This window comes from Nycticebus coucang, chromosome 13, assembly GCF_027406575.1.
Source record: "Nycticebus coucang isolate mNycCou1 chromosome 13, mNycCou1.pri, whole genome shotgun sequence".
Taxonomy (NCBI): domain Eukaryota; kingdom Metazoa; phylum Chordata; class Mammalia; order Primates; family Lorisidae; genus Nycticebus; species Nycticebus coucang.
The window spans coordinates 98779574-98805478 of record NC_069792.1 but is presented as its reverse complement, the minus strand read 5'-3'; the positions used below and the strand labels follow the sequence as shown (position 1 = coordinate 98805478).

General features: G+C 50.1%; 1 protein-coding gene across 7 annotated transcripts in view; it reads left to right on the top strand.

Annotated features, from left to right (window-relative positions):
- Positions 1-25905, top strand: part of TRAPPC9 (trafficking protein particle complex subunit 9) — a 701153-nt gene that overhangs the window by 554757 nt on the left and 120491 nt on the right. For all 7 annotated transcript variants that reach the window (XM_053558761.1, XM_053558762.1, XM_053558766.1 and 4 more), the window contains one exon: positions 4121-4211. In XM_053558761.1, coding sequence (XP_053414736.1) covers positions 4121-4211 — 91 coding nt within the window. The remainder of the gene's footprint in view (positions 1-4120; positions 4212-25905) is intronic.

The window sequence follows — 25905 nt, the reverse complement described above, 5'->3', positions numbered from 1 at the left end:
AGAGAATAGCGTAGGCCCACGAGTTAGAGGTTGCTGTGAGCTGTGTGACGCCACGGCACTCTACCCGAGGGTAGTACAGTGAGACTCTGTCTCTACAAAAAAAAAAAGAAAAAAAAAAAAACCCAATCTCTGGGAGTGCCTGGTTCGGTGGTTCCCTTGAGGTCAGCAGCTCTTTGCTAATCTGATCGGACACAGTACCCCACCTCCACCAAGTAGAGAGGAAAGACAAAAATGCTATAAATCAAACCAAAAAAAGCAAACAGAAAACTTTACGGGATAAAATTGGGTGAAAAACCCAATAATAGGGGTAGAAACACTAGCAAAAATGAAGTTGTAATTATTGAAAAAGGTAGCTATGGAAAATTGTATTTAACCTTGAAAAATGGAGAAAGAAAAGAAAGAAAAAAAATCTGTACAGAAAAGGTTGAAATTAAAAAACAAAACAACAACAAAAACAACCAAAAACAAAGCTATATATATCTTGTTGAATATTGTCTGGGCAACAGGTGGTCTTCTGGGGTATGAGATGTTAATCACAATGCTGATAACAATGCTGGAAGCCTCCACTGATTTCTCAAACCCCACAGGGTGGACACCCTGAATCTCTCTTCAGCCCTCTTAAAAGGCACTTTAAACTTCTAAACTTGGCTAAGCAGAAGCTTTCCCAGGAAAGTGCTTGTGGCTGGGATCACTGCTGAAGTGGCTATCTACTTACCCCTGGTGCCAAAACCGGTCTCACTCTGCCCCTGAAGGTTAAGGCTGTAAGGTGGCTCAGTCCCCGCCTGTAGGCTACTCTGTCACTAGGTTACCAGCTCCCACCTGATCCTTGCTCTGCAACCCTGAGGGCAGAGCTTGCTGGGGCAGTTCTCTCACAATGGCTCCCTGTGGACCACAGCCAAACACTGTTAGCTCCTCCGGCTTCGTGGCTCAGTCTGGGGCCCTAAACAACGCCCAAAGTTCTCTGCACTCCTGCTCAAGCTCTCTCCAAGGTAGTTCAACTGAGTGCCAAGTCCAAAAACACCGAAACGGTTCACAGGTAAGGCCTTTCTGGTTTGCAATCTCGCAGCTGCTGTACTTACAGCTGCCAGCGGGATTAGACCAATTGAACACACGCGACCACTTGCCAGTTTTCCACTGTTTTTGTCTTCCTCTTGGGGTCCAGAAGTCTCTCACTGACTCCCTGTGTCCTCAAAGGGATGATTATAGGCAGATCCCACCAGCCAGAGTTGCCTGGAGTCTTATCTCCCCAGACTCATGGTGCCCAGTTGCAGGGAAGCTGTTACGCAGTCGCCATCTTCTAATCACCTCCTTTTAAAGATGAATGCTGGGACTGCAGAGAGAGGTGTCTGGGGTCTCCCTGTAGTCTTCTCCCTGGCTGCCTGCTGCATGAGGGCAGAAGTAAAACAAAACAAATCACAGGACACGACCGAGACTGGGCCGCTGGGTGCCATGGGGACAGCTCTCACAGTTCACTGGGAAGCGGGCACGGAGCCCACCTTTTCTTATCCATCTTATCCTAGAAGGACACCTAGGAGGCTCTGCCTTTTGGCTGTGGTGAAGAGTGCTGCTGTGAAGATGGGTATCAGATGTCTGTCTGAGTCTCTGCTTGCAATTCTTTGGGGCATGAACCTAGGGATGTGATTGCTAGCGGTCAGGCTCTTCTGACAAGCCTGTCTTTATTAGGGCTTGGGTCACAGCGTGAGCCCAGGACCCCTAAAGGATTGCTCAGAGCTGCTTTAGGAAGCATTGAATGATTGAGGTGAATGAATGAATCTAATCTCCAAGATTATCACAGGACCAAATAAGATAATTAAAAATACATTGCAAGAGCATTCATCAATAACAATATCAGTTCCACAAACACAGACTGTGTGTGATGAGATGGAGAAAATGTCATCTGGATAATTCTTTTAAGAGAGAAGAAACACTTTGATAAATTGCTTATAGGAGAGTAAGATCCCTGAAGGAGTTTGAAGCAACAAAAATGATGGCCAAATTCCTGAGGCAACAGCAGTTTCCATGTGCCCTGGGAGAGGGAGGAGGTCAGGAGACAGGAGGAGAATGGGACTACAGTGACAGTGGGTGACATGTATTGCTGCTCACTGTGGGCCAGGAGTGGCCTTCTGGCTATTCTTCACGACACCTACCCTGCAGAGGATAGAACTGAGACCCGGGCTTCTGAGTAGCCCAACCAGAGCTCATCAGACTTGGTGCCAAATTTAAAGCTGGGTGGAGTCTCCCAAACATGACCTTCCAGCATCAAGTTCTATGGGGAGGAGAGGGCATAGAGCAGATTCCTTGGGGCTGGGCCTCCCTGGAGCACCCCAGAGCTTCATGACAGCTTCCAAGCTCTGGAATCTTAGCTGAGTGGCAGTGAGGGAAGAAGGAAAGAACTGGAAGTTCAGGTTGGTGTGGAATGAAGCAAATAGCATGGGTGGAAATAGAAGCCGGTGGGCAGGACTGTGGGGCTCAGGCTGGGGGAGATCTGCTGTGTCTCACAGCCTGGGAGCTGCACTAAGGGTAGAGGCCTGGCCCTGCACTACTTACCTAGAATGTCTTCTTAGGGTTCACTTATGCACCAAACAGGATTTGTTGAGCAACTGCTGTGAACCAGACACTGTTCTAGGGCCCTGAACCAGGCCTCTACCCTCATTGAGCTCATAGGTTAGGGGGCAGCCAAGTTGTGGGGAGACAGCACATCCAGTGAGGTTACAAGAGGATATAAATAAGCCTTACAAACAGGTGGTCAGGGAAGACTTCTTTAAGGAAGCAAGGTCTAAGTCCAAATGCAGTGGGTGAGTAGATTCAGGAAGGAGAAGAGGGCAGGGAAAAGCATCTCCAGCAAAAACACAAGAGTACTGAGAGGTATGGAGTCCAGAGAGAGCACATGGTATTTTAGAAGACTTGATCCCTTGCCCATCCCAGGGGACAGGGGATCCCACACCCCATCCTGTGCTTCTGTGAGTGGCTGTCCTGGTGAGGCTAGCCTGGCTCGCCTGGGCAGCTCCCTTGTCTGGATAGCTCACCAGGGATGCCCACTCATCCTGTTTGACCCGGGAAATGTGCTCGCTATGCTGGGTGGTCCTCAGCCTAGAGTCCTCCTGGGGCCAGCTAGAGAGTCCCAGGAGCCTGCACTGACCATCCTCTTGCTCCCCAACCCCACTCCAGCTTCTGCATCCCTTCTACCTCAACCCTCAAGGCCTTTGTCCCCACTCAACTGTCTCTCAGTGTGGCACATGTGATTTTCAGTTTCCATGTTGCCATCTTCACCAGGACATGAGCCTCACAACTGGAGCACTCACGCCTGCACCCTCAGTGCCTCCCACCTAAGTGCCTGGCTTGCTGGAGGCACTGGATGTGTCTGCAATGGAATTAACTTTCTGGAGGAAGAAGAAAGTGGGGGGTTTTCCCCACTTTCCCAATCACTAGAGAATGTCAGAAACCAAAATATTCCCTTTTGATTGCAAGTTAAATGTGGTGGTGGCTTTAGTGTATGTAGGAAAGGGACAGGACAGAAATTTATAGAAAATCTGGTTCTGAGAACCACGTTGGTGGTTTAATATTAGTCTCAGTAAATTTTGTTTTCTGGGTTTCTAAACCTAATTTCTTCATCCACTGATACTGGCTGGGAACTCTATGACTTCCTCGATTATGGACTCGCTTAAGTGAGCCCATTTGTAATAATATGTGTAATTACATCTAGATGTATAACATGACAGACACGAAACCAGCAGGAAACTGATAATGGGTGGAGAAACGTGTGGGTGCATTGAATGGTGAATCCCAGTTGGCATGTTTTATTAAGGAAAAAATAACCTTTCATTTTTTTTTTATTTCACACAGCAAGAATAGTTGTTGGATTACAATTATCCCAGTGGATTTCCCTTTCTTGTACAATACTGGCCTAATTTAATAGATGTCAGGGTGAGGGGAGAAGCGCTGGTGTGTTTATGTGGCCCTGGTTTGTACATGCTCTGGTGACATCTTCGTGGTGGGTCAGTAGCTCACCTGGGGAGAGGGGAGACACATCTGTATGAGTTTCCCCATCTGGGGGTCTCTGTCTGGAGCCCCTCCTGTCTCAAGCTTAGCAGGGTCCGAGTTTTCCTTGACTCAAGTTCACCCCTCTCTGAAACGCAGTGGCGAGGCAAGTGTGGAAGGACTCCTGACCCAGCTGGTGCTGGACCACCTACAGCTGGCGCCGCTGCAGTGGGGTGAGTAGCTGCTGCCGCTCACCCGGTCTGGGTGAACAGGCTTCATTTCTGACAACGTGCAAGCAAGTGCTTGAGGGATATGTGGTTAGATGCCCCAAATGGAGCGTGCTAAAAAGGTCATCATGGGAAACTTTGAGAGAGGAGAACTCAGCACACCAGAGTACTGCCTGTGCTCGCAGCTGTGTGCGTTCCCGAGCCAGGCAGCCCTGTTGGCCTAACCTCGGGGGAGGGCTCCATGCTGCACAGCACCATGCGTTCCATCTACGCCCGGACTTCTGGTTGCTATATAGTTGACCGTGTTCCAAAATGGCCAGTGACCTTGTCTGGCAAGGTGTGTGTTCTGGGAATGTTTCTGGAACTTTGAGTAGTTTTGAATGGTAGAAGAGAACAGAGTAAAGTTACTTCCTTGCTTTTACTCTACTCACCAGGACTGGACTTTGAGAGCATTTCATACTGTTGGTATGAAAAACCTCAACTCAACTAGGTTGAGGAACCCCAAAGAGCCCATGTTATCTAACATTCAGGATGACCATTTGAATGTTTGCTTCCTTTTGCAGCTAGGAGCTTTTACCCTGGTCTGTGCCTTGCTAAACTGCTAAACTCAAAAATATTTTGCTGAGAAACAAACAGTATTTCTAGAAAATTCTTTCATTAGATAATCTATTTTGGATCAACTGCAAATAAATGATTACACACATATATATCCTCTTTCCTCCTCTTTACCCAAGAGATCATTTTAAATGAGTATTTCCTCTTTGATCTAAGATCCAGTTAATTAATAAACTTGACCCACCTGCCCTTTTGCATGAGAGAGACGTGGAAATTATCCCGGCAGCTTGAAGAGAGAATAAGCCTTTCTCTTTAGACCCCATCATCCCTCTTTACCCTTCAGACCTGCTCCCTGCAGAGGTGGCCTCATCGCTGCTGGCCTCTGGCTTCTCACAGGTGAAAGCCAGGGAGGCCAGGTAGCTGTGGCAGCTGTGACTGCTGTGTATTTAATACTTGGGGGGTGGGTCTCTTTCTGTGGCATCCTCACTGGCCCACCCTGAGTGGGAGGAGGGGCTTGGTGTTTCTGTAGAGGTTTTCATAGTTTGGTCCTCTGGAGACTTCCTGTCGCCCAGACACTTTTCTAGGTTGCAATGTCCAGTCTCCTGATTACCTGGGCATAGTCAGCTGCTTTCACCAGATTCGGGCAGCTGAAAAGGGTCAGATAACTGTACCCTCCTGGCCATGGGGCTGCAACAGACCCCAATAATTGGTCCTAACTTAATCCATAGCCAGAGGAGGTTCCATCTGGCAGATAAGCAGGACTTTCATGGGGAACATGAGCAAATGGGAGGTCACAGGCAGGACAGGGTTAGGGCCCAAGAGCAAAGAGCAGGGTGACTTGGGGTGGGTAGGTGGGCAGCATGTGTGCTCCCCTCCTTCTGCCCCGGGGTCAGTAGCCCCAGCCCCTGTCAAGGTCTACAAGCTGGCTTAGGGCCTTAGGTGAGGAGTGACCAGTGGGCACCAACAAGCAGAGCCCTGGGGAGAAGTCTGGGCAGTAGTCTGGGCTGCCGGGAGAAAGGCCCTCTCCATTCCACTGCTCTTCTAGTTGGCAGGACAGGCTGCAGAGGACGCCTTTCCGAGAGCAGGGCCGGTTCTTGGTGCTGTTCTAGGTAACCCTAAGTAAGATGAGAGTTCTGAGACTGGATAGATACAGGGCAGAGGAGAGGAGGGAGCTTGGCTTGTCGAGCATCTCCCCTGGCATTTTCCATGCGAGATGCCCTTGACTCCTGCCATGGTCCCGGGAGTGAGGGTTTCCACCACGCGTGGAGAGGCTGCCCCGGCACAGACCCTGCTGTGTTACCCCACTTCTGTTTCTTGCTCTTTTTTGTCCCCTTTGTATTATTCCATTTTCTGTTGCTTATAACAGAATACCTGAAACTAGGTAATTTATAAAGAAAAGAAATTTATTTCTTATAGACATAGAGGCTGAGAAGTTCCAGATTGAGGGTCTATGTCCAAGGTCTCCTTGCTGGTGGGACCTCTCTGCAGGACCCTAAGGCCGTGCAGAGCATCACCAGGTGAGGGCCCCGAGCGTTGTCACCTGCTAGCTCAGGTCTCTCTTCCTCTTCTTAAGAAGCTACCAGTTCCCTCAGTGATGACCCATTAGTCTATAGTCAGGGAGACTCTTCATGAGGGCAGAGCCCTCCTGACCCAGTCACTGGTCAAAGGCCCACTTCTTAGCTCTGCACTTTGGGAATTAAGTTTCAGCATGAGTGTTATAGGGGACATTCCAGCGTGGCACCCTTTTGTCAGAGAAGTTCAGGGAGTTCTTTCAGAAAGGCCATCTGGTCCCAGGCCTTTCCCAATCAGGCAGCCTTGAGGTTTCATCTTAGCTGTCTTATATGTTAGCTTCATAACCTCCGGCAAGTCGCTCAACCTCTCTAGCTCTAGTTTCCTTATTTATAGAATGAGAGGATAATGCCTGCCCTGTGAAGTCCTGTGGGGAGCAGTTTGGACAGTGCCAGGCTGGCGGGAGGAAGGCCATGTGAGATGCCATCAGTTGGGTGCTCTGCAGTCTCTGCCTCCCTGGTCCATCGCGTCCCCTCCCACCTCCTGAGCTGGCTCTCCTTCCACACAGGAAATGCAGCCAGCTGTGGGACGAGGACCCTCGGATCCCCACTGGCCTCTGACCTCAGCGCAGGGTGTGAGGTCACTCCCCTCACTGCAGTGCAGCCTGAGGGAGAAGGTGGGGATGGGTGAGAGACCAGAGCCAGAGGTTCCAACTGCATCCTTATCTGAAAGCAGGGGCCTTTGTCAGGGCTCTCTCAGTTACCCTCCTGGTGTATCGTGCGCTGTTGGTGAAGTCAGATGAAACTGAATTCAAGTTTTGGGTTTGCCACATGTTGGGGGTGGGGGTCAGTCTGGACAGACTGTGGCATGTCTGTGAACCTCCATTTCCCCATCACAAGCTGGCATGGACATCTCCTATAGCACCTCAGTTTTGCTCTGAGGGGCAGAATCAAAGTGAAAGGACATTTGTAAAGTCCCTACTGGCTGAAGAGCAAAGGTTGATTACAATCACTTATGTTTTAAAAGTTACAGAGTCTTTCATACAGATATTTTTGATATTCCTGGAAGATCAGCTGAGTTCTAGGAGCCACATGTCTGAGCCGTGCCATGATGAAATTGGAGTGGGGTGCTCTGTAAATTCAGTCTGTTCACCCTGGCACCCTGCCCCAGGGATTGGGCAGCAGGAGGACTCCTTTCTGATATCTGTACAATCCTGGGACATCTTTAGGGGGAGCTCAGGGAGCTTCCCCGGTAGTCGCTCTCCCCAGCAGTCTGGGGGAGGGCCTGTGAGGATAGCGGGCTGGTGGACATTGTTCATAATGGTTACGGTTTTCCTGCTACCAGTGAATCGGAGTTGGCCCGAGAGTTGCTGTCATTACTCTCTCTTGTCCTTGGAGAGTTTGAGAAGGTTGTTTTGGGGGTCTCCTGTGTATGGCAGAGAGAGATGGTCAGCACTTTGGACGCCAGCTCTTTTCTTCATGGTACAGAAAGGTCAGAGTGCTTTCACGGTTGTGTTTGAGATGCTGCATGTTGGAAATCTGAGGACAATTTCCAGACGTGGCTTGACTTCTTCCTGGTGAGGCCAGAGAAGATTGCTAGTTTGTAGGCCCCAGTAATGCTCCCGTCACTGGGGTGTTGGGTGGCTCAGAGGGCATTGGGGGTGGGAGGGAGATTACCCACCACATGTGGGGTGCTTCGTAACTGATGTCTGGTGGACAAACTCTGTGAACTGTGATGCTATGGACAGTGCGACCTGTTTTTGTTATATTCTTAAGATTTGAGCAAAAAATCCACTGGCTCTAAAGTAAGCTGGGTTTCCCCAAAAGGCTAATAAGACTAAGCATCTTGTAGGTGAGAAGAAATGGTTCCCCAGAGAAGGAGCAGTCCCACAGCTGAGCCTGCCAGGGCCTCTCTGGCCAGAGACGACTGGGCTCTGGGGCAGGGGCGGCTCCTTCTGCTGCCTTGCTTTCCTCACAGGGGTTTGCTTTTTCTGTTTGGCAGTTGATGCTGTTTGAGTCAGTTGGATACATTTCACGGGGATGCCAGTATGTTGGCTAATAATTCAAATATTAAAAATTTTATTCTGGAGAACAGGCACCCTTGCTCTGTGACTCATAGTTCAGGCCTTGGGATATAGAAAAATAAGCTAGACACAGACCCTGTGGAATGATAGTGGCTTTGAAGCCGCACAGACCTGCTTCTGGTCTTGACTGCTGTATTTTGTTGAGTTGCTGTGTGCCTTGAGTGGTTACTTATGCTCTGAACCGTGGTCCTCTCTGTGAAGTGTTGTGACACAGCTACCTCATAGGGTGTAGGGAAGAATTAAAGAAGCTCACACGGACAGACCTTTCCCTTGCCATGTGACTAGTGCTCACAGATAGAGCTTTCTTTGTCTTTTTTTTTTTTTTTTTTTTTTTGCAGTTTTTGGCTGGGGTCAGGTTTGAACCCACCACCTCTGGCATATGGGGCCAGTGCCCTACTCCTTTGAGCCGCAGGCGCTGCCCTCTTTGTCTGTTTTATTTTTTCTCTGTCTCTTTCTCTCTATTCATTTCCTCAAGGAGCTCCCAGCCTAGGAGAAAAGATTTATCTCAAATAAGAACAACATCAACTGTACAGTGAGTGCTTGTTGAGACCCCAGTGGCAGAGCAGCCCAGTCCCACCAGCGGGAGCCCTTGGGAGGAGGGAGGTCACGTTGAAGTGGGTGGGATGCTCAGCTGGACTTGGTAGGATGGCTGATTGGGTTGAGTTGACCAGAGTCGACCATCTGGGGAGGGCCAGGCCAAGAAGCTAGATGGTGGCCCAGTGAGGGTGCATACAAGAGAAAGTGAGTTCTGTCTGCCACTCTCACTTCTGAGCATACCCTGTTTGGTGGTGCAGGGTGTCCATCCCTGGCTCTGGCACCGTTGCCTCCCACCTCACTTGTCACTTGTGCAGTAGATCCTCTGTCTTGGGCCCACCTGTTCCTAGTCCCCAGCCAGGGTTTTGGCCTACCTCATCCCCCACTTACCTGACTTAGGCTCCCCTAGTGATTCTACCAGAGACCCCCAGAGGATGAACTGAGGCTGCAGTCCTCAAGTGCCCCCATGGCCCAAAGGAGTTCAGATCCTACAGGCTGCCTGCCTCCGGCTGGGCCCTTTTGCCCCAGCAGCACTGTCTTGAGCTTCCAGTCACAGTGTGTTTGGCCCAGCCCACTGATGGCTCTGACTCAGAGCAGGCTCATGTGGTCATTTCTAAAGAAAAAGTTTGTTATTTTATAGTAACCATTTTGCAAGTACATATCACCTGCTGGGCAAGGTGTGAGGACTTTGTGCTGTTACTTGGAGCCGAGTCTCCCCACATTCCCAGCCTCTCCTGCCACTCAGCAAGGGCGGCCTTGCAGCCTGCACAGTGGGAGACTCAGGCCCAGGTGCCACTCAGCAAGGGTGGCCTCGAATCCTGCCCAGCTGGAGACACAGGCCCAGGTGCCACTCAACAAGGGCGGCCTCGCAGCCTGCACAGCTGGACACTCAGACCCAGGTGCCACTCAGCAAGGGTGGACTCGTAGCCTGCAGAGCTGGAGACATAGGCCCAGGTGCCACTCAGCAAGGGCGGCCTCGCAGCCTGCACAGCAGGAGACTCAGGCCCAGGTGCCACTCAGCAAGGGTGGACTCGCAGCCTGCAGAGCTGGAGACACAGGCCCAGGTGCCACTCAGCAAGGGCGGCCTCACAGCCTGCAAGCAGGAGACTCAGGCCCAGGTGCCACTCAGCAAAGGTGGCCTTGCAGCCTGCACAGCTGGACACTCAGGCCCAGGTGCCACTCAGCAAGGGTGGCCTCGCAGCCTGCATAGCTGGACACTCAGGCCCAGGTGCCACTCAGCAAGGGTGGACTCGCAGCCTGCAGAGCTGGAGACACAGGCCCAGGTGCCACTCAGCAAGGGCAGCCTCGCAGCCTGCACAGCAGGAGACTCAGGCCCAGGTGCCACTCAGCAAAGGTGGCCTTGCAGCCTGCACAGCTGGACACTCAGGCCCAGGTGCCACTCAGCAAGGGTGGCCTCGCAGCCTGCATAGCTGGACACTCAGGCCCAGGTGCCACTCAGCAAGGGTGGACTCGCAGCCTGCAGAGCTGGAGACACAGGCCCAGGTGCCACTCAGCAAGGGTGGCCTCACAGCCTACACAGCTGGAGACACAGGCCCAGGTGCCACTCAGCAAGGGCGGCCTCACAGCCTACACAGCTGGAGACTCAGGCCCAGGTGCCACTCAGCAAGGGTGGCCTCACAGCCTACACAGCTGGAGACACAGGCCCAGGTGCCAGTCAGCAAGGGCAGCCTCACAGCCTGCACAGCTGGAGACACAGGCCCAAGTGCCACTCAGCAAGGGCGGCCTCACAGCCTGCACAGCTGGAGACATAAGCCCAGGTGCCACTCAGCAAGGGCAGCCTCGCAGCCTGCACAGCTGGAGACACAGGCCCAGGTGCCAGTCAGCAAGGGCAGCCTCACAGCCTGCACAGCTGGAGACATAGGCCCAGGTGCCACTCAGCAAGGGCGGCCTCACAGCCTGCACAGCTGGAGACATAGGCCTAGGTGCCACTCAGCAAGGGCGGCCTCACAGCCTGCACAGCTGGAGACTCAGGCCCAGGTGCCACTCAGCAAGGGTGGCCTCACAGCCTGCACAGCTGGAGACATAGGCCCAGGTGCCACTCAGCAAGGGCGGCCTCACAGCCTGCACAGCTGGAGACATAGGCTTAGGTGCCACTCAGCAAGGGCGGCCTCACAGCCTGCACAGCTGGAGACATAGGCCTAGGTGCCACTCAGCAAGGGCGGTCTCACAGCCTGCACAGCTGGAGACTCAGGCCCAGGTGCCAGTCAGCAAGGGCGGCCTCACAGCCTGCACAGCTGGAGACATAGGCCTAGGTACGAACGTTATTTCTTCACTTTAGAACTTTGACCTTTCTGCTAGATCACAGCCTGAAAGTAATATATTCTCACAGTAGAAGCTTAGAGAAAATCAGAAAATTTAGACAGACAAAAAAGCCTTTTCCTGTCCCGCAAACAATCCCTACTTCATTGCTATGCACTCCAAGTCTTTTTGCTCTTCCCTGGTTTTAATATTGTTCCTAGAGATGACCAGATGGTATTTGCACATGTGCATTCGTTTTTATGCTTGACAAAACATAATCATTTCCCATTTTATAAATATGTCTTACACATACTGTTAAAGACTGAACTATATTTCATCAATTTAGTGGATATAGGATAATTTAATACTTGTTCTATTGTTGAGTGTTTAGATTGTCCCCAAATGTCTCCAATTATAAGTTTCATGCAGTGGTTTGTACACAGAGCTTTTTCTGTGTTTGGATGTTATTTTCTCAGCATAGATTCTCAGAAGTTATTAATCTTTTATGGGATCTTGGCAGAGAGCAGAGCCATCAACTTTTACTATGTGGTGACAGCAGCTGCACGGCCTGGATGGGCAGAGCGTGAGTGCTAAGACCTGGACTGCTGTGTCGGCTCTGCTCTGTCCCAGGCTGAATCCTGACACAGGCTAGTGGTCAGCTCTCTGAGTCTCAGTTTCCTCTTTGTGAAATGGAGATGCTGAAGCACCGAATCCTCAGTGATGGTTGAAGAAATGCTGTTATCCCAGTGCAGAGCATGTTTCTCAGGCTCACAGAGGCGGGTGTGGCCCTTGGGGGCTGTTTTGTGGGTGCTGGAGCTAGACTGCAGGAAGTGGGGGCTGCCAGGGTCTCTTAACATATCTCAGTTGTAGAGAGGAAGAAGCTGAGATCGTAGGGCATGAACCCAGGGCTGAGAGTGTTCCTGCAGGGGATCTGATTGCAAGAGGCACACAGGGCAGAGCTGGCTGGGAGCTGGGGCAGCACGGGACTGGGCACTGAATCTTCACATCTCAGTCTGCGAACAGCCCTGGGAACGGTGGGTACTGGCCCAATACTCCAGGCGAGAAAAGGGAAGCAGGGTGGGCTCTCTGTGCCTGCTGTAGAAATCAGTGTGCTCCCTGACTGTCTATTTTGAGGACCAGCTTCCGGACGTTTCCATAGATACCCGGTCACGGTGACTAATGGGGCTAAGTGTTCGCCACACAGATTGCACGTCCCACTGCTGTGCCCTCCTCCACCTGCTTCTTCAACTGGTAACACTTTTCTCGCACCTTCGTCTGCTTAGATACATCAACGATCAGTCTGTGAAGGTTTTCATAGACATCCAGCGAATACAAAGTAGGTTTCCGCTGCATTATGGAGTGGACATCTTCAGTACACATTTTCCAAATAATCACCACACAAATCCTACTTGTGAGCTTGCGTTCTGAGTGGTAATGTGAAGGGAACTCTTAGAGGCATGATGCTAATAGCAATCTGGAAATCAGAGTGGTGCCTTGGCAACTTGTATAAGGGACACTTCACACCTGGCCTCAGAGAGGGTATGGCTTCCTCACATGTGGGGGACAGACTCATGGTCCAGACTGTTGTAAGCATCTTGTCTGACCCACACATGTCTGTTCGGTCATAACTATTATACCTTAGGCTGCAGGGAGCATGTTGATTGATGGATTGATTGATTCATTCATTCAGTAAATCCCTGCTGATCCACTACTCTGCACCAGGCATTGGGCCTGCCTTTCATCTCTGGATTCAGACTCCAGGAAAGTTAAGATTTAACAGTCCCCCTGGCCGGTGTGGTATTTGGCAAGCTGGTGTGCTCCCAGTGCCTTCTGGCTCCCTGGGCCAGGACAGGCCATTGGTAGGAGAGCAGAGGTGCAGTGTGAGTGGTCTGGCAGCACAGTGGCCTACGAGTGTCGAGGAGATGGAAAACAGTTCAGGAGAGAAGTCTGAAATCTCCACGGAGTGGCAGGTCCCAGGTTATCCATCCTGCTAAGCTAAGAGCTAGTAAGAATTTGCTAGCAAGAACATGCTCTCTGCCCACCCAAAGTGGGCCCAGGCACCCAGGTTATAAGAAAACTGAGCTGTAAAGCAAGAAGCCGCTCAGAGTGCAGACTTTCACCAGGAGGCAACAGAACTGCCTTCATTGAGAAGCCGCCATGGCAAGATCAGGGTTGGTATTTAATGTAATTTATGCACAGTCCTCCCGACCCTACCCCCACTCACCCCCCACCCGCCGCCCTCTCCAAGATAGATACTGTTATTTTACAGAGAGGGACTTGAAAATTAGAAAGAGCGTTTGACAATCACCAGCAAGTGTCCAACAGAGTGCCGAGCAATTCTAGGCTGACTCTAAGGGTAGACTCTTTTCTCTGCACTTCCCTCTCCCAGGGGAAGACTCAGCACAGAAGTGACAGCCCTCCCTCACTGCAGGGCAACCCCTGAGAGCCCACATACTATTTATTTTGCAAAGAAAAGCCATGCACAAACATACTTTGGAATTAAGTGGTGCAAAAGGTTATGCAGGAACAAGGTCTCCCTCCCAGCCCAGTCCTCTGTGCAGGCCGTGCCTCCCCTCCCCACCCTGTCCATAGCACATGCACGCTCTGTTCTGCCACTTCCACGGTTTTCACGTGAGCGTCATTCTGTCTCAGTCCCCAGCCACTCTGTGAAGAGCTGCCTCATTCTTTCTAGTGTGGCATGAGATGTGTCTGCATTTGTTTACTCTTTACCTCTTGAGAGACTCTTAGGCTGTTTCCAATCTTTTGCTGTTATAAACATTGTTGCAATAAATATTCTTATAAATATGTCATTCTTCACACCAGTGAGTCACACTGTAGGATATTTATTTCAGATTGAACAATCTTTTAAAAAATACCTTCTGTTTTTGTATCCTACTTAAAAAGACCTTCCTAATTTGTATTATTAAAAAAAAATTATTGCCTGCTTTTTCCTAATACTTTCATGGGCTCATTTGTTTTAATATGTAAATAATTTATCTGGAATTTAATAAGATGTGAGTCATGGGTCCACCCTTTCTTTTTCCAGAAAGCTGCCTAATTGTCATTTAATAAATTGATAATATACTTTTCCACTAATAAGCAGTATCACTTTCCTCATATGTTTACAGGGATTTTGGGACTGATTATTGGGACTCTAATTATTAGAGCTTTATAGTATAGTATATTGTCATATCTGCAATGGAGCATCCTTCTTCAATGCCATTTTTTTGGGCCCTTTATGTAAAAAAAAACCCTCTAAATTTCCCACCTTATCCATTTTAAAGGGTACAGCCCAGTGGTGCTACCTGTTTGTCTTATTATGCAATAGGCTCTAGAAATTCTCCTACGGCAAAACTGAAACTCTCCACCCATTGAACAGGACTGTTCATATTGATTATTTATTTTTACATAATTTCAGAAAGCTTGCCTAACATTTAAAAAAAAAAACAAGAAAATCTTCTACTGGTGTTCAACTGACTCTACCTGAGATTATCTCCCCATCCTTGTTTTGTTGTTGTTGTTTTTTTTTGTATATTTTTACTCCCCTCTTGATTTTCTTGATTAAGCTGGCAAACTGATGATCTACTTTATTAATTAATCCTGTCCCCTTTCTCCTTACTAATTCAGTAATTGTTGCTTCTGTCTTAATTAGTTTCTTGTTTCTGCTTTATTTGCACTTTTTGTAATTTTTTAGTCCTCACCTGTAAGTGGGATATTTAATAAATTTATTTGGAATTACCTATGATTATTTAAGGTCATGAATTTTCTTGTGGTCACATGCTTTAACTCTATTCCATGTTCTAGAATTCAATGTTTTTACATTTGAAATTTTTTAAGTATTCTGCAGTTTTAAATTATGTTTCATCTCTGTCCCAAGAGTTGTTTAAAAGAAAGCTTTTAAAAAATGTATCTTCCTGTGGTCATGTTAAATTTTGTTTTGTTTTCTGCTTTTGTTGTAGCTTTGTAATATAATGGCATTATAATCAGTTTAGTATTACTTTCACCTCTTGGAATATACTGAGATTTCTTTGTGCTAAAGTTGTTTTGGGGAACTACTACATGGACAAGTTTTAAAAAGGTATATTCCTTGTTTTTAGTGCATTGTATTTGAAAATGTATCCACCGGCTCTTCTTTATTGATTATATGGGGTAGGTGTTTGCTATCCTTAATTATTTGATATACCGTGAGCTTTGAGAGGTGAATTATAATTGATACTTATATGAGTCTGTTTCACCACAAATGAGCTTTTTGTCCATCGGTGTATGTGTCCCATAATATCTGTGGTATGAATATTGATTTTTGATGCATAGATATTAATAATTATTATAGTTTCGTCGTACCTTTTATCTTTTCTCATTTTGTTATAACTTCTGTCTCCTTTAATGTTTTTGCCCTTATTTCAGCCTGGTCTTGCCTCTGCTTTCTTCTTTTTGTTTGGCTGGTCTACCTTTGCCTAGTTATTTTAAACCTTTGGGAAAATCTGGTTCTCTTGGATGAAGCACTGAGTTTTTCTTTGTGCTCTAACTTTGAAATCTTTCTCATTACTGACTGAGGTAACCATTTACATTCACTGCTATGCCGTATTTGTTTGGTCTCAGTTATGTCAAAGATTGTTTTGCTTTTTGTTTATAGCTTTTGTCATTACCTCTGTGATCTGTATTTTCATGGTTTTGTGTGATGATTTTCTTCTTTTTCCTTTCTCATCTTTCCTTCTACTTCTCATCTGACCTCTCTCCATCCCTCCTGGTGAGTTCTCACTTGCTCTATTTTTTGTCACAATCCTTATAATTCTCTGAAATTTCATTATATTTGCAGAATTATTTCTCATTTGTCTCCCCACCTCCATCATAGTATAAGCTCCAAGCAGACAGATTTTTCCCTCCACTGTATTTCAGAACCTAGAACTATCACTGGAGCATTTAATTCATGCTTAATAAAAACTTGTGGGAGAAGTTAATCATGTGGCCTCTGAAGTCGGCAGTGCCACTCCTGTGCATGGGGGAAGGAGACGCCCCTGAAGAGTGTGCATGGTTGTCATTCAGCCTGGAACGCGAGACCTGGAACATAGTCACTCTGATTTCAAAGTCCACGCCTTTTCCATTCTATGGCACATCCCAGAATCATACGAAGAGCTACTTGGCTCCAGATGACTTCCAGGCAGACACTCCACTTCACCACTTTCTTAAGGTATCCTTTAAGAAGAAAGAAGTGAAGTGGTGATGTTACACACACACTTGTGGAGAAGTTGAAAGCACAGTGGTGAGAATGGTTTCTCCCTCCACCATGTTGGAGCACATGATTTACCCTACGTCCTGTCACTTCCAAAGTCTTTGATGCTCATTTCCTACAGACAAGGACATTCTCATGTTTAACCACCATGCAGCCACCCAAATCAGGAAACTAACATTAATATATCACAACCATCTAATATGGAGACCCTCTTTCAACTTTTGCCTGTTGTCCCAATAGAGTCTATACCTAAAGGACCCAGGTTTCCTGCAGAATCACTTTTTCATTTAGTTGTTATATATCTTTAGTCTCCTTTGTTTTGGAATAGTTCTTCAATCGTTTTTGACTTTTATCACTTTGACAATTTTAAGGTATCGGCGATTACATAGAAAGTCCCTTAATTTGGATGTGTCTGAGGCGTCCTCATGGTTCAGTTCCGTTTCATGCACCTCGGCAGGAACGTCACAGAAGTAAGGCTGTGTCCTTCTTTTTGCCCCTCTCTGGTGGCCCATGTTTTCTAGTTGTTCATTATCAATGACGGTCATTTGATTATTTGATTAAAGTGGTATTTGCCCTTCTGTCCTGCTCCCAAGGCTTCTCAGAGGATACAGCCAGGAAACAGCCACACACACGTTCAATATCTATCCATATTAGTAGCCACAGGTTCACACTTATCCCTCTAATTCCTGCCCAACACTGCACGGTTCCTTCTAGTTTGCTCTTTTTTGTCGTGTGTGCCATACTTCCTCAGAATTGAGGACTCAGTTTTCATTCTCTTTCATGCTATAATCACTGATTTATAAGTCCTCCTCGATGTGACCAATCTCGCATCTTCTCTGGGCGTTCTCACCAAGGGGATGTGCCCTGCATGAACCACTGGGTCCTGTCTGCCCATCCCATCTGCTGTCCTCTGTGTGGACACCCTCCTCCCTAGCTGGGCTCTGGTACCCCACATGGGGCAGCCCCTGCTTGGGGCAGCTCTTCTCTCAGACCCCATGGGGACAGCCCTAGTTGTGTTGAGTCTTCCCTCTGCTGCCACCTAATCACAGCAAAATCAAGAGAGCTCAGACTGCTGGTTGACTCAGTGCTAATTAGTGCAGGGTGCACCATGCCAGGTCTCAGGGGGCTTCCTGGTTCCACAGTTTCATGTGAGTTCCCAGCAGAATTAACAGATGTGTTTCCTGCATAGCTCGTGTCATCACTCTTGGACCTGTGGACATTCATTCCCTGGGGATGCTTTCCACCGCTCACAGTGGTGCAGTTGAATGGCTGTCAGCGCAAAGCCCCTTCATTCTAGCAGCAGAGGCAGGCCCAGCGCTGGTACATGGCTGGTGCCCACCCAAGCCCTTTCTATGTGCTGAGACTTCACCTCCCAGATCAGGCATACAGCCCTGGGGGTGCTGCTGGGACCGTCTGCTCTGCAGACATTGTCGCCTTGCTCCCTATGGGCCCAGGGAGGTGGACACTGGGGCTCTGCAGTCTCCCGGCCAGGACGTCACAGAGCCAGCATTTGAATCAGTGCCTGTCTGGTGTCGTCCACAGGGCTGGACCTGTATCTCATTGTCCTAGGTGTATTCCACCCCGTAAATTAGAAATTCAAGTGAATTTTAAGATACATGGCATGCTGAAATAAGTGACAGAGATTTCAATCTTTCTCCAAATTTCCATTGTTTATAAGATTAGAAAAAAATATTAACCCCTGGTGCTTTCATCTTGCAGGAAATTTTGTATCTCTGGGTTTTGCAGTGTTTCTAAACCCTTGTGTTAAGAACTTGGAGGGAGAAAACATATGTTGTTGGTGGAGATAAGAGTAATTGAATGGAGTGTCTGGATGTGGATCAGCTGGGACTCACTGCACCAGTGAATGAAATCTCTTGTTTTTCTGAAATGCTTTGTCCAAGGACAGTGCAGAAAAGAGCCTCAGGCGCCAGCTGACTAAATGGCTCTGCAAACTAGCCAGGCACTAAGGGCTCTGGCAGGGTAGCTCACTCGAGGAGAGGGATGAGTCTGCTGACCAAGTCTGTGCAGCTGTTGGAGCTTCCTGGGAGCACCGAAAGTCATGCTCATCAAACAGGGCCTTGTTGAGAACCCTGGCGTCCATTATTCTGCTGAGCACATGCAGAGGCAGCTGAAGCCTCTGCGTGGTAGAGACCATCTGCCTGACAAATCTTGCCCTTGCCTGGGTGAGGCAGCCATAGACTCCGGCAGGTGTTGTCTCAGATTGTTCCAGGCTGGTGGGTGATGGCCTCCCACATCCTGCGCCTGGAGAGGCCCAGCAGTGGCCCTGCTTCCTCACCCTATCTGGTACATGGGTCTCTCTGCTGGATGACTTGCCTCCAGGCTCCTCACCCATTCACGAAATTCTTTGCTGTTTCCAAAAGACTCCCTCCTGGTAATGGCCTTCCCTATCCCAGGTCCTGCCATGGCCCCAGTTGCCCAAATAAAGCTGAAGGCTGGCATGTGGGGCCCCCATGCTCTGTGGATTCTATCATGTAAAGTTCCTTGCAGGCTACTTCCCCCCTGCTCCCTCTGCCCAGAGACTCTGCTTGCCTATCTCCACAGTCCCTTCCCAGACTCAGTGACCCTAGTCCACACAGATGCTGTGGGAGCCCCAAGGAAGGAACCTGCCTCTGCCAGGGGATCCTGTCCACTTCCAGGGCAGCCCCAGCCAAGCAGCCTTGCCTCCCTGTCCTTCCCATCTCTTTCTAACCTCACAAGTCTGCTGAGGCTCACGTTTCATCTGTGAAAATCTTCCCCATCTGCCCAGTCCTCTTGTCCTCTGTTGGATGTCCTTGCACAGATGCAGGTGAGGGCAGGCCCTGTGCCAACTCTGTGCCTCTGTATGGGGACCACCTTTACTTTCTTTAAATTACCTTATTTTTCAGAATTTATCCCAGAAGCTCCTTGAGCACAGACAGAGGGTTTGCTTTCCTTATTCTCCAACTTCCCTTGAGAACATGCTGGGTTCAGAGGCCCACATTATTTACCCTTTAGGGTGGTGACATGTGTGCAGTTTACAGAGTGCATGAATGTTGCATGAGAGCCTTCTAACAATCCTGGAGGGTGATATTATTATCCATCCCTGGTTCACAAATGCACACCCTGGGGCATCCAGTGAGGGGGTGATTTGTCCAGGGTGTCTCTGCCAGGAGTCAAATCCAGGCTTTGGACTCCTTTAGCTGTGCTCCTTGAATGCCCAGAGAGGTTCCCCTGTGACCTCACCTACTGGGCATTAGGCCCAGTGAGGGGTGTGGCCTCTGGAGCAAGGAGACAAAAACATCTGCCAAGCGCTGGACCCTGGGTATAGGGCAGTGGTTGGGGTGCTTGACTGCCTCCTTGCTGAACTGGGGACAGGGATTTGGGGAGATGGGAGGCAGCTGACCTGGGCTCCATTGAGGACTTGAGAGCTCAAGCATCTCTCTTGACCTGAGCCCTGGGAGGTGACTTAGGGGCTGATAGTCAGTGGATGGTGAAGCCAGTCTCCATTGCTCCCTCAGCCCCACAGGGCAGCTTTTAAGGTAATGAGATGTGACCTTAGGGAACTGAGATCCAGGCCGTGAGTGTCCCCTGTGCACAGGAGAGGGGCTCTGTGGTGGCCTGACAGAGCTGGGCCTGGAATGGGGTAAGCAGGGTGGGGCGGCGTTTATGCTCCCACTGGAGGGTGCCATGGTGCCCCCTCTCAGGCCTGGCTGGGAACCCCTAAGCTTTCCAGCCATCCTGTGTGACATCAACTAGAGCCCCAAATCCTGGACTCCATTTCCAGCCTACTATGGCAAAAACGCAGCTCCTGCCCACGCTGTAGTCCCCTCCCATGCTTCTCAGTGGCAGATCTATTTTTAGCCACAGTCTTCAAACCGAGGCTGCAGTCAGTCAGTGTTGATGAGCACCGTGGGGGCCCGAGGGCTGTCTCTGCCTTCCCCATGTCAAAGTGTTTCCCCACCTTTCTCAGAGTGGAAGCCGGACTTCTGGACCGGAAACCTCCATCCTACCTAGAGCACGTTGCTGAGCCATGCCTAATGCCGGTTGCAGAAGGCCTGAGTGGGGAGCTGCCCTCCCTCCCCATAGTGCTCCTGCCAGGGGCTCTGCACCTCACATGGCCCTGTGGGCACATGGGCCTCACTTACCATGTGGGGTCCCACTGGCTCACTGGGGGCACAGGCCAATCACAGTGCTTGGGGCAGAGAAGCTGCACCCCAAGATTTCACCAGCAAGTGTGGGGACCACCCTGGTAGAGGGCATCCATCAGGCAGCAGGGGGAGTGCCTCCTCCCCCGCTGTGGTTCCTGTCCCCTGCTCACCCGTGCTCCATGCCCCCCGGCTTCCTGATACTCAGGGTTCACTCATTTAGACCCCCTGAGCACAGGGCTGACATGTCAGGTTAGTGCACCAGGCTCTGTGCTCGGACCACGTACAGGGAGGGCTGAAAGGGCCTTGGGAACCATCTCCATCCTAGTCTGACACTTTGAGTTGACTGCTGCTGATTCCTATGGCTCTTTCTTATGGGACAATGAACTAAATGAGCTTTTGTCAGTGTTTTTGGAACCATCTACTTGGTCTCAGAGCCCCTTGCTCAGCCCAGGGTTCTGGAGCTTCCTCCGGCCCATGCTGGGAGATGAAGGGAGGCCACTGCATGCTACCCATCCCTGCCCCAGGGGGATGGCACCCACGCAGATTGCAACAGTGGTGGTCTCAGAGCCAGGTTGTGGGAGAGGGGATCAGAACTTCCCCCACCTCCTTTCCGAGCTGAGTGTGTGGTGACCCAGACCATGGGCACGACTGGGACCTCTCAAGCCACCTCACCTTCCTTGCTGCACGTGCTGGATGCAAGGCCCAGAGATAGAACACCAACCCCGGTGCACTGTGCTGTCAGAGAAGGGTCCTTTGCATGTGTCACCCATTCTGGGTGATGTACTGAGGGTCCTTAGAACTTGCAAAATAAGCAAGAGCAGATGCTCAGTGGAGAGCGTGTGAAATTAAGATGTTTAATTTCTTAGGAAGGAGAAGAGATCTGGAAGAAAATGTGGGTCAGCTTGGGCCTCAGTGCTGAGAGGTTTGGGGAAAAATAATTTCTCCCCTCCTGGAGGATGGACAAAGGAAGTGACCCTTGCAGGCATGTGGCCTCAGGCCGCTTTGAAGCAGACCTTGAGCCTGATAGGCAACTTCAAAGCCACAGGCCCCTGGCCTTTCCCAGACAGCTCCTGATGCTGTCCTTCTCCCCAAGGCCCAAGGCTGCTGCTTTGTCACTGGACGGTTGGTCCAGTTTATCTACTGGAAAAAAACAGCCAAGCAACCTTCGCTTTGAGACCTCGGCTTCATTGAGGACAAGCTCCTAAGCTTGTGACAAGTTCTCAGGTCTCCCTTGCTGAGGGGAAGTGTCTAGATCCCACTGGGCTGTGAAGGTGCAGCACCCCCCACCCCACAGCTGGGGCCTGTGCCTCAGTTTCCCACTCAGCTGTTTTCACTCTCTGCCTCACTTCACACTGCCCTAGTTTCTGAATCTGTAAGGTAGACCATAATTCTGATTTATATGACTGTGTGGAAGATTCAGTGGGTAGCGTACACATCGTATCCATCTAGCAAATGTGCCTGCTGACATCACCTTCAAATAGGGAGGGTGCTTCGAGGACACAGACTCATATTCCTCCCAGAAACTGCGGGTTCTGGTGGAGAGTTCTGCTTCCTGAGGGCACCGGGTACAGCACATCAGAGCAGGGCAGCAGAGGAAGGAGAGGACTGTAGGCTCCACTTTTTCACATAAGGAGCCATCTTGGAGGCACAGAATATCTGCTCAAAATCCCTGAAATTGGAGGCTTCACAGCACTCCCAAGCATGTTCACTCTCCCCAGTCTGGGACAGGCAGAGGAAGAGTGCAGAGCACAGAGGGAAACCAGTTCTCCCGTCAGCATGCACTGGACAAAGTACAGAAGGGCCCCGGTGGGAAAGTGCCACAGAGTCAGTGCCTGCCAGCCTGGGAGAAGCCTGCTGTGCCATGAGCACGCAGCCCGGTCTGCAGGCTATACATCTGCTGGTGCAGCTTATGAAGGAGCAGCTACTTCTGTGCAGCCAAGCTAGGGGCAGAGCTCAGGGCTTGGGGGGGGGTCTCTCAGCAGGGAGCCTGGAGAGAGGGATGGCAGGCGGCTGCAGGTGCTTGGTCGCTGCTCACTGAGGGCTCACTCACTCTTCACTTGTTTTCTGAAAACAGACCGTGAGCCCAGCTCCTACCTCAGGAACCTGGGGTAGGAGAGGGTAGGGCTGGTAGGGGATGCTGCAGGTAGTGTCCTGTGATGTGACAGAAAGAGCTGGGGCTAGGCTGCAGACCGCCCTGAGTACCAGTCCTGGCTTATGGGATAACCATGAGCACACTGGCAAAGTGTTGAATTATCTCTGAGGTTGGGGCTGGGGAGACTGCTGTACACAGATCCTGGCGTCAGGGGCTGACTGCCCCAGAGAGATGACTGTTCGTGTACCAGGAGGTCACACGTGTAGCATAGAATTCTGTTGGTAGCAGATGCTATGTGGGGGTAGTGTGTGGGGCCATGAAAGTAATAGGGAGATTGGGTTTACTCTGGGTGATCAGGACAGGGTGCCCAGAAGTGACCTTAGGCTCACCAGGCTCAGAGGTGGTAGGGGACAGAGCAGGCCCTGGGTGGCATGTGTGAGGATGAGAGGGCCAAAGATCTCTAAGGGACAATGGGGCTAGAGCCCGGGTGGGCTGAGGTAGGTCAGATCTGCCCTGGTGCAAGGAGGCAGGCAGGAGGTGGAGTCTGGTGTGGCCCAGATGTGGGAGGTGCGAGTTTGGCAGCAGGAGGACGCAGAGTTCCCACTTGTTGGGGTGTGCTTCCTTTATGGCATGGAAGTGAGGTTGTCTCATGGGGTAGGTTGGAGACTGAGGCTCCAGCCCCACTGTTCCTCAGAGACCAGTGGATGATAGAAGTCTAGGAACTCCTGAGAGTCTGTGTATAGTCTGGAGACAGGGAGAGCTCTGCACTTCTGCCCTGTAGTTAGAAGCTGCTGTGTTTGCTGGGCTCATAGGAGGAAGGGGAGGATGAGATGTGGGCAGGAAGGGAGCGTACTCCGTTCAAAGAAGAATTACATAGGAAAAGGGGCAAGAAGGAGTCCAAGCATGAGCAGATTCTATTGTCAAGTGCTATGCCTGACAGACAGAGGTTCTTTTTTTTTTTTTGAGACAGAGTCTCCCTACATTGCCCCCGGTAGAGTGCCATAGCATCACAGCTCACAGCAACCTCAAACTCTTGGGCTTAAGCAATTCTCTTGCCTCACCCTCCCAAGTAGCTGGGACTATAGGTGCCCACCACCACACCCGGCTATTTTTTTGGCTGTTGTTTAGCAGGCCTGGGCTGGGTTTGAACCCACCAGCTCTAGTGTATGTGGCCGACGCCCTAGCCACTGAGCTTAGGCACCGAGCCCAGACAGAAGGTTCTTGATCTATACATCCCCAGCATGGGTGAGGACCCCTGTCTGGGCAGGAGTCAAGAGGGGCAAGCTGGTGCCCAGAGCAGGAGGGTCTCATCCTCCAGTCGGCCAGTTTTCTTGGATTGTGTTTCCAGGTGGGCTTCTTTCTCAATGTCACACAGTTCCCAAACTAAAACTGATGTTGGGGGTACAGAGGAGCTGGGCCCAGTGGGGAACTGGAGGAGCTCTCACAGCCAGCCGAGCTGGCTGACTGGACACAGCCTGGGATGTCCTGTGGGGGAGTTCATAAGGCAGGTGGGCATACATTTCTGAAGTGTAGACAGAGGGCACATCAATTAAACATAGGGCTTGATGGTCATGTGGCCAGAGGAGGAAGCAGGTTGTCCCTGGGAACTACGGGAGGAGCGCACAGTCACAGGGCAGTCTCAGGAAGTCCTACCACGTGGATGCAGGGAGGAAGGGAGCCTAGGCAGGGCGCCAGGAACACAGGGGAGCTGACCATGAAGGACAAGAGAAAGGAGAGGACCATGGACAGATGATGTGAGTTGTCACTGGACATAGACGTCAAATGCCGAGTCTCTGCAGTCACCGTGACCCCCAATTCCTGTGCACTCTCGTAGGAGCTGTGGTGAGTCTGGGCTCCCAGTGAGGAGTCACAGTCATTGCCTGCCTAGCACGTCGTTACCTCTGCCTTCCTGGGGTTCCTGCCACTTTTCTCTGGACGGTGGTGTTTTCTTGTCCTTTGATCTTCTCAAGGTCAGATCTCATTCATAGTTCATTACATGTCACATGGGGTCCTGGACGCAGACTGCCACATCCCATATTTCTGAAGCAAAAACCAGGGCCCAGAATCTGACCTAAGGTCTCGCACTTCAACAGGCAGCCTGTGAGATGTGAGGGCATCACTGCAGATGTGAAGGTGGGGGGGCTCCTGAACCACTGTGACAGTCAGAATTGGGGCAGCCATAAGAAAAAAGAATTCAGAGATCACCATGAATGATTTGAAATGGAAGGACAGCAGGCAGCAGGGAAGGAAGTGTTACCCAGAGCCGAAATTCTATTGTGCTCTGAAATTTCAGTATGTAATAGATTGGTTTGAATTTGTTTGGCTGAGTTTTGGTGAGAATCCAGTTTAAGTTTTTAAGAAACTACAGTGGGGGTGGCGTCCATAGCTCAGCGGCTAGGGTGCCAGCCACATACACCGGTGGGTTCGAACCCAGGCTGGGGCCTGCTAAAATCAACAATGACAACTGCAATGAAAAAAAATAGGCAGATGTTGTGTCAGGCGCCTGTAGTCCCAGCTACTTGGGAGGCTGAGGCAGGAGAATCATTTAAGCTCAAGAGTTTGAGGTTGCTGTGATGTCAGGGCATTCTACCGAGGATGACAGTAAGACTCTGTCTCAAAAAAAAAAAACTACAGTGGGAATGAAATATCCTGCAGTTTACTATGGACTTATTTCCCCTGCTCCGCGCTGTTATTTGGGTTTTTGTTTTTTTTTTTTTCAATTAAAATATGGTTTTTAGAGACAGGATCTCCCTTTGTCACCTAAGTGCACTGATGTTGTCCTTGCTCAGTGTAGCCCCAAATTCCTGGTCTCCAGCAATGCTCTTCCCACAGCATCCTGAGTATCTGGGACTGTAGGTGCATGCCACTGCTCCTGACTAATTTTTAAAATTTTTTGTAAAGGTAGGGACTAATTGTGTTTCCCAGGTTGGTCTTGAACTCCTGGCCTTAAGCCTCCCCAAGTGCTGGGATTACAGGTGAGACCACCACACCTGGCCTTGTGTGTGAAAGCACCAGAAGGCTGTTGGTCTCCTTAGGCCAGGAGGCCTGTGGTGGAGAGACACAGAGCCACCAAAGTGCCTTGCGCAGGAGCGGCAGTTGCCTCCGGGAGGTACGTCCCTTCCTGCACCCTGGGAACCTTGGAGGTACTGGTATAGTCACATTTGGACCAAGTCCTGAGAGCTTCAGCATGCATGGGGTTATAGCGAGGTGGTCTCCAGGGGCTTTTCTCTAGAGAAAACACATTTGCTTGTTTAGTGCTCACATCCCTGTGGTTTGGGAGGATCATTTATTCAATTGTTTGTTCATTCTAG